At 40.6% G+C, this 12950-nt stretch overlaps 3 gene segments (V, D, J or C); all 3 read right to left on the reverse strand.

The window, feature by feature from the left end:
• Window positions 1–176: 176 nt before the first annotated feature.
• LOC122132375 lies at window positions 177–842 on the reverse strand. The segment is given in 2 exon segments: window positions 177–529; window positions 676–842. Coding segments are annotated over 2 exon segments (480 nt in total).
• A 3328-nt stretch (window positions 843–4170) lies between these two features.
• Window positions 4171–6313, reverse strand: LOC122132376. The segment is given in 2 exon segments: window positions 4171–4490; window positions 6163–6313. Coding segments are annotated over 2 exon segments (471 nt in total).
• Window positions 6314–9041: 2728 nt separating this feature from the next.
• LOC122132377 lies at window positions 9042–12607 on the reverse strand. The segment is given in 4 exon segments: window positions 9042–9346; window positions 9434–9448; window positions 12165–12497; window positions 12589–12607. Coding segments are annotated over 4 exon segments (672 nt in total).
• Window positions 12608–12950: the final 343 nt, after the last annotated feature.

Below are 12950 nucleotides of genomic sequence, written 5' to 3' on the forward strand. Positions count from 1 at the left end.
TTTGAGCTAAATCACTGGGATAGCATTACACAAGTAAATAATACTAAAACGATTTAAGTTAGTAGTCGTGTTACCTTTTACAGTGTGCAATGCAGCCTCTTTTGTGACTGCAAGCAAGGCATAAGACTGTAAAACTGTATTTTTGAACAGACAGTCACAGATCAGTGCCCCTCTTTTCACTGTGAGTTTTTGTCCATCTCTCCAGACTCTTCTATCACTGTGTCTCTTCTAGCACAGTAATACACAGCTGTGTCCTCAGTCTTCAGACTGTTCATCTGCAGATACACCTGGTCCACATTGTTGTCTCTGGAGACAGTGAATCTTCCTTGAACAGCGTTTGAGTAAAATTTGCGATCACTGTCATACTCAATGATTGCGACAAACTCCAATCCTTTCCCAGGAGCCTGCCTGATCCAAGCCATCCAGTAGCTATCAAAGTCCAGCCCAGAAGCAGTGCAGGTCAGTTTATGAGATTGACCAGGTTTCACTACAGCTGGTTCAGACTCAGACAATATCTGACTTTGCAATCCTGGAAAATTAAGAAAAAAAATACTAAGATCATTAAAATAGATATTTCACAGATTATTCACACTATATTCTCGTCCACTATTTGGACAGAGAACCATATAGATTCATAGACATATTTCATATTAGTGACACCTTGGGAGTACTCACCAGTCAGCATCTGCAGTAGCAGGATTCCTGTTATGATGTTCATGTTCAGCTGTTGATATGTTACTTCCCTTTTGATCTGGTTAGTTTGAGAGATGTATATATGTAAAGGAGATTGTTGGTTTTGCATGGCATGATGGCGGAAAAGGAAAGGTGTGTATCGATGACATGCTAGAATAAGAACTGTGTAGAGGGCTGGAACACACCTATGTCACCCTCCCCACCATCGTCCATTTTGATGTTCAGTTATTCCAACAGCCTACACACAGACACACACAGACACACACAGACACACACAGACACACAGACACACACACACACACACACACACACACACACACACACACACACACACACACACACATATAGGATGCAGCTGCCAACTGGCCTGTGTTAACCTCAAACTGAGGGATATTCTCCTTATGGGGTCCTCATGCAGAGAAAGAAAGCGATTTGTAGCCCACATAACACTTAACATCACCATATAAAGAATTCAAACTGAATTAGTTTACTGTCACATTTTGAGGCATATTTTGATGATGGTAAAGAAGTCTATAGTGTGCAGCTTCTCGCACAGACAGAATGTTTGAGCTTGGGTCAGTTTTGATGCTCTCAGTGATATTGGTTCCCTGTGTAAGTGCTTTCATCAGAAACAACATTGCTCAGAGGTCTACATGGTAACAGACTTAATGTCTGCCTGCAGTACATCTTCACATGAATGAACACCTTCAGCTCATGGATGAACAGGGAGATGAAATGCTTCATGGTTGTGTTCATCATACTTTACCTCCTCACCTCAGAGAGAAAGCACAGAGTGGTAAGAGTGAGCAAACACCTACTATGGCCATGAGGGAGAGGACCATAGAACCCCAGACTGTTCTAAAATCCATTGCATATGAGATGCTCTATACGCAACTTGAAAGTCACAAATGCACCGTTCAAAAGAAGACAGCAAAATATGTGTTAGCAAAGGCCTGGACTGAGGGAGGACTTTGCATAACCCCTCCTCTTAATCAACACAGTTGTAGAAGCCAAACATGTAGGCTATTTAATATTAAGTGCAGTGGCGTTTCTACATTAGGGGCAGGTGGGGCACTGCCCCACCAGATCCAGATGACTCTGTTGTGCAGAAAGCTCAATACATTCGTACTTCGTGGCAATATATATATATATATATATATGTATATTTATGCAAAGTAGCGTGAATATGTGTGTGAATAAACTTGACTCACAAGCGTTATAGTCTTGTTTTGGAGTAATTTGATTCGTGTGTTTTTCTGTCTGTTTGCTTGCTCTGTGAAATGCTGCTCTCCGCTGTCCCTCCCTTTCCGGTGGGGCAACGACCCACGCTGCCCCACCGTTACCATGGAAACACCAATGAGCGTGAACCACACAGGCCAAAGTTAACATTGAGCGGTGGGGCACTTTCAAATGTGCCCCACGAAATCTGCCTGGCAACTAGACTGGAATAATGCGAAAACCGCGAGACCTGTACCCCGTGACTAAGAAGAAAAAAAAACATACAGTCAGATCAAAATCAGACAGATCAATGCCAGTAACGTTACTGCTAGTTAGTTATCGCTAGTTTTCGAGTATTTTGGAAGTGTTTTAATTCAGCCTACAATGAATAATGTAGACTAGTTGTTGAGGGTGCAATTTAGTACATTGTCGTTGGAAGATAAATTAGAAAGTAAACGTTTGGCGCCACACAAAAGGATTAAGACATTCACAAGAAACACGATGGGACAGCAGAGACTGAACGCCCTCTCCATGCTTTCCATTGAAAACCCGTTTGTTGATGGACTGGTGGATTTTAACAGCAAAGTCATCGAGAGGTTTGCTCAAGCAAAGAACCACCGCGCCAACTTCCTATTTAAGTGATCTGCATTGGTGAGTCAAACCTTTTTTTTTGTGGAGCTGATGGATGTATCAATGCAATCTGCAAGGACATCGTCTTTTTACAAAGTTTTGTTCATTTAGCAGCATGTTTTGTTGCTGTTATTTGTTTAAGTTGTGCCTTTCGCTTCATATTGTATATTACACGTGTGCCACAAGCTTAATAAATTAGTCAAGTTACTTGAGCTATGTGTCTGTCTAATCTTTTTACTTTGTTGCAATCATTTTACTTTAATGCTGTATAGGCAACATCTTTGTGTTGCGCTGAGCGCTGAAGCATGTAAAATGTATTTGAAATAGGATTTCTGCTCCCTGCTGGCACTCAAAATGCAGCCCATAACATATCTTGCTGGTCTGCTGCTTATCATAATCAGCTACCTCTAGTTTTTTGACGGTGACATGAAGTCATACAAAATTGCCCCACCAGAAATTTCAGGCTAAAATCGCCACTGATTAAGTTACATTTCCTTTCTTCTCTATTAGTTTTGTTTGTTGAGTTTGTGTGTTTGTGAGTGTCCACCCCCTCTAGAGGCGGATTGGGAGACTGAAGGGAAGCCTAATTGGGAGGCTGTAAGAGACAGTGATATGGTACCTGGGCGTGGTTGAAAGGGGCACGTGCTTTTGACCGTGCGGGTCCAATAACAGGCTTTTGGGTTCTTTTTTTCAGTTTTGTCCCACAAACCCTTGTTTAAAACAATAAATTGCTTCAGAGCCAACTTAGGACCTCAACCTTATGCGTCAATGGTATTCAACAGGCTGTGTTGACTGATCAACAAGTTAAAAATAATTGAATGGCTTATACAGTTTTAATAGTTTTAATCAACACAGTGAGCCTAATACTTTCTATTACAGTTGATTACCTGTTTTGAGCTATCTGTTGTCCTGTCCTATCTGAGAACCCTGCCTTTCTTATCACTATGGTGCCTCCTAGAGTTACCAGGACAGCACAGAAATACAATATGCTGTGTGTTTCATCCATATTTTACCTCTGCTGGTAATTGCCATCCACTAGAGGCACCATAGGCCATAGGCCATAGGCCTTGGCTTCTATTTAGCAAATTAACCATCCTTGACACTGGCAAGATCGTATCAGAGTGTTCACATTCAGACACTGTTACGTGGGTTTTTTACCTAACAGTTTTCATGTTTTAATACCTTTTGTAATCGCTTTGCATGTCTATGCATGTCTTGATGCATGAAAAGGGCATGTTCCCTTTTTGCAAGTTTGTAGTAGATAGATACCCTCAGTAGTTAAGCACTTGAAGTAAAATACACTTATCATTGAGTTTTTACACATCTAATCTACTCTAATTAATTTACGTGCGTAAACTTCTAAGATCAATCTCAATGCAAATGTCAATGTATATGTATACACTGTATGTATAGTGCATGACTGGCAATAAGGTTAGGGTAAAGAGAGGGCAATGAGTCAGATGGATAAAACAATGCAGAGAAGTTTGATGGAGGGTGGGGGGGTATCTTGCCTCCTGCACTGTTTTAAACTTCATCACCATGTAGACATTTGTGTTTGTTCTTGCTGGATATTTTCTAAAGTACTCCAGAATTTAGGCACATGGTTCTTGTGCAGCTGCTTCACCAGCTTCAGTCACTGTGCCTCCGTGCACAGTAGTAAACAGCAGTGTCCTCTGCTTTCAGACTCTTGGCCTCTAAGTACTGCATGCTGGTGGGGACGTCTTCAGTCAGGGTGAACTGGCCCTTCAGAGACTCTGCATAATCAACGGCTCCTGATCCAGAGTTCATCTCTCCAATCCACTCCAGGTTCCCTCCTGGTTGCTGTCTGATCCAGTTCATGTAGTAGCTTGTCATGCCAAATCCAGATATTTTACAGGAGATCTTAACTGTCCCTCCTGGTGTCTTCACTTGAGCAGGGGACTGATCCATTCTCTCTTCACCTGTAATTCCTAGGAGATACCAACATACAAACTATTACTTCACATAGACTGTTTTAGTTTACTGATTGTACATGAAACAACACAAACAACAATACTACTATTACTGTACTAAGTACTAATATCAGACTGTTCAAATAAAATGCATTACAGAGTTAGCATGAAATAAAATAGTTAGAAAAACAGTAAATAAATTACCCTGTAGCCACATCAGCATAAAAAGAAAATGGCAAAATGACCTCTCTGCCATTGTGGTGAGTGTTGTGGTGAGGGCTTTCAACACCTGGTGTTCATAATGAGCTTTAGAAAATGTGCGGTTAGATATAGGCTTGCATTTCTTACTTTGCATATACCGCCCTCTTGAGGCCTTATAAAGGGGTTTAAAGGCACATTAGGCTGAATGTACGTCTGGTGTGCTTTTCATGTTGTGGTGATAACGATTATGATATTTATGGATACCTCCGTGTGAATATATAGATTTATTTTCATGCTGGTGATAAATAGTTATATTCAAATGAATAATAAGTCAGTAGTTCACATGTAAATCCACAATAATGACATTTGTTGTTATTTCTATTCACATATAGTAGTCTAATTAGACTAAGGCAGGAGAAGAAATGTACTACACCAGCATTTTCCAAAAAGGCAGAAAGAGATTGCATTCAAATTGGTCCAGGGTTTCAAATTCATCAACACAAACACAGCTTGCGACCTCCAATATCGTATGCATTCCGCATTCATGTAGGCTACTGGTCACTGTTGCTATAGCATTTTACGCATCAGTTTCTTTCCCTGTCTCTGGGATATCCCATATCGTTTGTATATCTAATGTGAGATGGACTATATTGATCTCAACAAAAATAACGTCAACAGACATCAGAAGAAGGACTAAGGTGTATTCCTGGCGAACACTGTCCATAACCCAGGTTGATGTTGCTTCTAACATTGTAATCTCATTTAAAGGGATTGCTTGACAATGCTATTGGTCGGCTTTAACCAAATCTGTCGCTAATTAACTTAGGCCTGGCTCTGGCCATGTAGTGCCTTTGACCACACCGTCACCGCTCACTCTGCTGCATGTCCTTTTTTTTGTGAACAGTGCTTCTGCGCTGCTGTTTCTGCCAGCTGTTTTCACTATCAAACTAGGGCCCTCAGAGTTTAGAACATCTGGTTCAACCTGGGAAAATGTTACCTTCAGATCCATGTGTGAACAAATGTTTTCACATTTCAAACACGAAGCCGTACAAAGCCCCTAGAGTCCTGAAAGGTGATACTGTATCTTTTGCGCACAAGTAGTTATCTTGTGGGAACAAGTTAATTATCTCTATCACAGTCATAGTCACATAGTCATCGTACTAATACCCAGACACCTTAAAGGGTGAAGGAGAGAGACTCTCCAGGCATAATGATCATGGAGTGAGTGAGCTCAACATTGCATTGGGCATCTAATGAAACTAAATTCAGATATTAAAATGATGATTTGCATATATTTATATATATTTATCTATATATATATATCTATATATATATATATATACAGTATATATGTGTCTATAGAGAAGGAAACAAAAGGTAACATGGTAGGAAGAGGGAGAAACATAGCAGGAGTAAGGCCACATTATCTACAAGCTTCCAGTGTTGGGGCATTTTGTTTTGGTACAGCTGCTTCACCAGCTTGAGTCACTGTGCCTCCGTGCACAGTAGTAAACAGCAGTGTCCTCTGCTTTCAGACTCTTGGCCTCTAAGTACTGCATGCTGGGGGGGACGTCTTCAGTCAGGGTGAACTGGCCTTTCAGAGACTCTGCATAAATAGCAGCATTTTTTCCGGAGTCCATTCTTCTGACCCACTCCAAAGCCTCTCTTGGTTTCTGTCTGATCCAGTGCATGTAGAATTTTGTCATGACAAATGCAGATGTTTTAAAGGAGATCTTAACTGTCCCTCCTGGTGTCTTCACTTGAGCAGGAGACTGATCTAGTCTGATCTCATCACAGATAATACCTGGAACATAATATGTTAAACAGTGGTTACTTTGTATGCAGTGCCAGAGGGAAATGTTACAATATTATACACTGAACAGTTTTGTGTAGTCTTACATCCACATTACCTTGTCCAAATAAAAGTATGAAAATGAAATGGTAAAATGTTTTTCTGTTCATTCTTCTATCTAAATGTATACTGTAGCTGTTCCTGCAAGACAATCAAAGGGAATGGGGAATGAGAATAGAGCAAGGGCAGTTATAAAGGAGTGAAGTGAAGGATGACTTTGCATAGACAGCCCTCTTAACTTTCATAAAGGGGAATAGAGGCTCTCCATATTTAGATGGCGTTGATCTCACAAAGTTTCTTATTCTCTTATTTGATTAAATGGCCGTTTTATTTTGCTTTAAACCATTCTCTTGGCTGAGCTTACAAACATTTCAACTGATATGTGAATTCAGTTGCTCTCGCTAGCTGTTAAAATATATTAAAATGAAGCGGTAATAGTTGATAAAAGTTAATATCTATCATCTATTGTCTGAAAAAAAAGGATTAATTAAATGCCTTTCATGTAGAAACTCGTGCCTAATTAAACCTTCTCTAGATTGAAAAAGGACAATAGGGAATGACCATTTTAATAATTCCAACTTTTTTCTTCTTGCTGGCTGTACTCTGGTGGTTAAAGAAGGTTGATAGCCTGCAATAGATCACCAGTGGTAGTGACACCTTCTCTATTTCAGAGAGCAGCATTTGTTTTCCACTCAGCCGTCACTGAACGTTTGACAGTGGAGTGTTACAGAGACAGTAGCTCAGACTTCACAGCAGTGTGTTCTGATGAGTTAAAAAGGTGAATGAGAGTTTTCATAGGCTGCCCCCTACCAGCTGAAATAAGTACTGCAGCGTTGATTGGCCAAGAGGGGGCAAGCGAGCCTAGTGATGTCAGCACAGTTCAGGCTTCAGGATAGGTACATGGAGTCCACCCATTTCACACTTTCTGAATATTAATTTCACCGTCACTTTATTTTAATGCTATTTCACATAGAAATGTAATATGCTGTGTAATTGTCTAAACTGTGCTTAAACATGGTTAATTAATTCTACTCAAGCATTTATATGGTTTATATTGTGGCAGTCAAGTTTTTGCACAGGTCCTCTACTGGTTGGTATCACAGTGGTCGCCTGGCACAGTAATAGACAGCTGAGTCCTCAGTCTGCAGGTTCTGCCCTTTCAGAGTCACTGTGCTGCTGGAGGGATCTTTAGAGATGCTGAACTTGCTCTTCAGGGAATCTGCCTTGCGAATATCTCCATCCCCCCATATGTGTGTTATCCACTCCAGTGTTTTCCCTGCAGGGTGTCGAACCCATGCTGTTGCGTAGTCACAGCATTCAGTGAGAGAATATCCAGACACCTTACAGGGGATAGTGAGAGGGTCCCCGGGCTTAATTACTATGGAGCTGGGCTGAGTGAGCTCAACATCCGACTGAACATCTAAACAAACAAACAAACAAAAAACAATCAAGTTATTAGTTGCATGCATTCATAACAAAAAGATTAGTAATGGTAGACCGATGGCTGTATTGTTTTCGCTAGTCTACCCTCCAGAGAGACTCACAGGATGCAGCTGTCAGCAACAGTAAGACACTGGTGGGAACCATAATGTGTGCTGATGTCAAGCTGTTACAGCTCAACTGAGGCAGATGAAGGGGACGCTGCTCCTTTATGTGGACTGTTTCATCAGTGCTTTATACACAGGGAATGGGATCAGACAAGATCATCCAATGGCAGATGGGAAAAATAACTGAATCTGAGTTGCAAATTCAAACTGAGATGATTATGACTATGCAGAACTCAAACGATGATGTCATCACAAGGGGATCTGGGGCGTTATAATGTCTCAACATGTTGATGAAGGCAATAGGGGTCTGATTTTTGGCTGTAACTGTACAGTACAGTATAACACGTGTGTGTTGCTGTGAGTTGTTCGTGCAATAAAAACTGACTGCAGTCAGCCTTGTTGTTGTTACCAGTAATGTACTGAACTGCAGATATATTTTCTTTTCGTCAGTCCACCACTTCACGAGCACCACAGCTTATTTTAACGGCACCGCTGAAACACTCAGACAAAGGGATGCAAGTGGCATGAAAGGGATAAAGACGCTAATTTTGTCTACTTGGGCTCAGTAAGCAATGTCACATTAATGTCACACTATTGTGCCATTGAAAGTCAGCTATTGTGATGTTTGATGTCTGGATGTGGCATGTTTCAATGCAATAGTTATGATGTGAGTGTGAGTTTTTTCAATGAAAGGCTGAAGTGTATCGTCACAGTAGACAAAAGATTGGTGGGTAAATAAATCAATAATTTATGAATAAATAAATACTTAGGTGAACAAATCATTACTTTGTATTTGCGATATTTGGTTCTTGTGATAACATTTATCATTGGTTTATTTTTGTTTTTGTTATTTTTTGCAAGGAAAGGTCATTTTTTGGTCCTATCTGAACTGCAGTTACACTTTGTCCCCTGATCCGTAAACATGGCATGTGTTTTTGTGCTGCACTTAAGCTTCATCTCTCACTGTGGCTATCGAGCACAGTAGTACACAGCAGAGTCTTCGGTTTTCAGGCTGTTCATCTGTAGGTAACTCTGCTTCTTGCTGTTGTCTCTTGAAATTGTGAACCTTCCCTGAATGGACTGAGCGTAGTATGTAGTACTACTTGTGGTGGGATGAATTAGAGCCAGCCACTCCAGCCCTTTTCCTGGACCTTGTCTGATCCAAGCTATCCAAGGATCACTGCTAAAGCCAGAGTACGTGCAGGTCAGTTTGTGAGGGTCTCCGGGTTTAAGAACTACAGGCTCAGATTCAGTCAGAGTCTGACCACTGGAATCTGTAGACAAAGACAAAATCAATCAGATTAGCTCGAAAATGGTCTACAATTTAAGAAAATAAAGAAATAAAAATGAGTGGTTCTTACCTGCAACAGATATTGCTATAAGGACAAACACAGTTAACATGTTCATGTTTCACAGTTGTTGTCTTTCTCGTATGCAGTGCCTGTGCCCCATGGACTATATATCCACACTCTTGATTTGTGCGTGAACTCTCCCCACTTGGGATGGCTAATTAGGATTCAACAGAAAGAGTAGGAGGAGACATCTTGTCAGATGTCAGATAAACAAATAGCAGAAAGTCTTGGGTATAAGTGCCCTCGACTGAAATGGAGATTGTGCTATCATTTGAGATGACAAACACAACAAAAAATGCATGAAAAGCTCATTTTTGACTGTTATATTTCAAAGGACTCTAAGTAGATACCCCTGACTAATACAGTCTCTTTGTAGTACAACTTTACAGCTTCATAAACTATTGAAGAGGATGTTATTGAGGAGGAATTCTAGTTATCAACAGACCATTTGTTTTCTACTGTCTATATATTGTGAGTGTTATTATATGATTCTGTATTAACCTTAGCAGGAAAACACAATGTTGGCGATGTTTGATAGTTGTGTCATTCTGTAGTGTCACACAGGTGGTGTCATATCTGCACATGCACGTGTTGTATGCACAGTTTGGACCATGGTTAATGATGGGACAGGTATCTGTAGATATGGATTAATGATGGGACAGGTATCTGTAGATATGGATTAATGTTCTCTGACTGGCATGTCAACTAACGTATAATCATGTATCAATCTGGTATTTGAGTACTAGCTAAATCTATGTCTCACTGCTCATTTTGTGGTATCATGGTGCCTGTGTGACTGCTGAGGTTTGGTTCAGCAAAGTAGACTTTTTTGTCGCTGTGACTCTCTGGTACAGTAATACTCTGCAGATACATCTGACTCTTGCTGTTGTCTCTAGAGATGGTGAACCCTCCTTTATCAGCATCTGAGTAGTGCTTAGAGGTCATCTGTATGCCTCTGAGTACTGCATAGAAGTCATCTGTATGCATCTGAGTACTGCATAGAGGTCATCTGTATGCATTTAAGTACTGCATAGAGGTCATCTGTATGCATCTGAGTAGTGCTTAGAGGTCATATGTATGCATCTGAGTACTGCATAGAGGTCATCTGCATGTATGCAGCCCATTCCAAGCCTTTTCCAGAGGCTTGTCTGATTTAAGCAATGTAACAATGGCCACCAAACCAAGTGTACATGCAGGTCAGTTTGTGAGAGGTTGGCATCATGAGTCATTCATCCATACTCACCTTTCAGACAGAGAATTATGAGAATGATCTCAGTCACAAATGTAATCATCGTGGTGTCAAACATTGTGCTTGATCAATAGCATGTCTGAGATGTAGAAAAATATAAATCTGCGTTTTATTCTCTGATTGAGAATGCCACAACAGTGAGGAAATACACTTTAGATATAGAAGGTGATTTTAACACTGAGCAATTTAATGGTTACTCATGTTGAAAGGAAAACTTCTTTGCCGTAAGAAAAATTGAACTTCTTTCCTGTATATAAAAATACTGTATTAACTCACAAATATAATAAAATGTCTGTTTTTTGACACCTGGGGAATTAATATATTTCATCTCCAACAATTCACATACATTTTTATTCTGCACAAACTTTACACATAACAAGCACAACAATGTCTTATAATGAGTTGAAGGGGAGGGTTAGTTTGCAACGGCTGCCCTCTGGTGGCTGAAATAATTCTTGTTGTGACGTTTGGTGCAGTACTCACTGAGGAGACCATCAGATACCGGCGATGACGGCACAGTTTGTCGTTGGATTGGAAAGGAATATGGAGTCCATCGTGTTACACTATTTACACACCGGCCATCCAGGATATGGACAGAACCCTCCTCAAAAATGTAAAAAAAAGCTTTCACAGCACATTGCCAACTATATTGCTAAAAGTTACCAGTTTGTATGTTACCAAGCTTTTACCAGTGCGAACTGGACTGTTTATGGTGATTGAAAGATTTTTTCATGCTTTCTAAGTAGTTAGAATGCTAGTTTTAGAGCAAAACTCCTTACTGCTGCTTTAAAAAATGAACTACTGTCTCATTGTCTCAATTTTGGTAAATTGATAAGAAAACATTCACCCACTTTAACACAGCTTAGGCATTTAGCTTTCATTTTTCAGTTCAAAAGCTCAGTCTCAAAGCTGGAGGTATTCATTGTGTAATGGAGGTACTGCCTCAGTGACTCTCTAAGAAAACTTCTGTTACGGCCTGATCCGCGAGAGCGCAACATATAAAAGGACGCTGACACAAGTTTGGACTTTAAATAAATAACATAATTCATTAAATAGACAAACAAGACACAAAAACATGGAAAACCAAGAAATAATGTCTAGGGATGTCCATATTGGCCATGTATCAGAGGAAACAGGACACAGAGTAGTGGTGTGTATGTATGTGTGTAAAGATGCGTGTATGTGTGTGACCCAAATAAATGTGAGAAAGAGCTGGGGAGGGGGTTATGGGTAGCTCCCTGTATACTGGACACACATAGGCAGGTGTGACCAATTTACCAATAATCTCTCCCTTCTACCACCACAGCCTCTGCACTTTCAGAGCACTTGTAGCTTGAATCACATGAGCAGTAAAACACAAGAGTGCTTTTAGACTGTCCATCTGCAGATTGAGTTGATTGATGCTGTTGTCTCCGGAGATGGCAAACCTTCCGAACAGTTCGGGAGTAGTATTTTCATATGTGATAGTTGACACACACATGCTTTTAGTACTGTGCTGCAGACTTTCACACCACTGTGACTCTCGAGCACAGTAATAAACAGCTGTGTCCTCAGTCTTCAGACTGCCCATCTGCAGATAAAGTTGATTCTTGTTGTTGTCTCTGGAGATGCTGAATCTTCCCTGTGCAGAGCTTGAATAATATGTAGTGCCACCACCAGTTGAGATAGCTGACAACCATTCCAGCCCTTTCCCAGGAGCCTGTCTGACCCAACCCATCCAGGAGCTGCTGAATGTGAACCCAGAGGCTGTGCAGGTCAGTCTGTGAGAACCTCCAGGGTTAATGACTACTGGTTCAGATTCAGTCAGGGTCACGACCTGACCACCTGTAAACACACAATTTAAAAAGAAGGGAAAATACTTCAATCTACTGTCTCTCTTAAAGTATCCTTTCTAGCACAACGCATTATATATTACCTGTGAAACTCACAGCCATAGCTGTTAAGATTACAACAGTGAAGATACTCATATTCCACTGAGAGAAGTAAATCATGGATGAACTGCAGTGTTGCAGGGTAACAGAGTTTATGAATGTGTAGCATTTTTGCATGAGCTCCTCCCCTTTGCTGGTTGGCAGATGCATGGCAGAAGACCTCACAACACCCAGACAGCCTCCCAGTGGTGGAAGAGATGGAACATCAGACCTACACAGACACAATATTCCCCCCTCTTGTGTTTTTTCAGCTTGAACTTTCAGTGGAAATTAAGGGATGTCTGGAGAACCAGGAATCAAATACATATGTGCTACGAAAGGATATACATAAAAAAAAATACATACA

The sequence above is a fragment of the Clupea harengus genome, unplaced genomic scaffold (assembly GCF_900700415.2).
Source record: "Clupea harengus unplaced genomic scaffold, Ch_v2.0.2, whole genome shotgun sequence".
Classification (NCBI taxonomy): Eukaryota; Metazoa; Chordata; class Actinopteri; order Clupeiformes; family Clupeidae; genus Clupea; species Clupea harengus.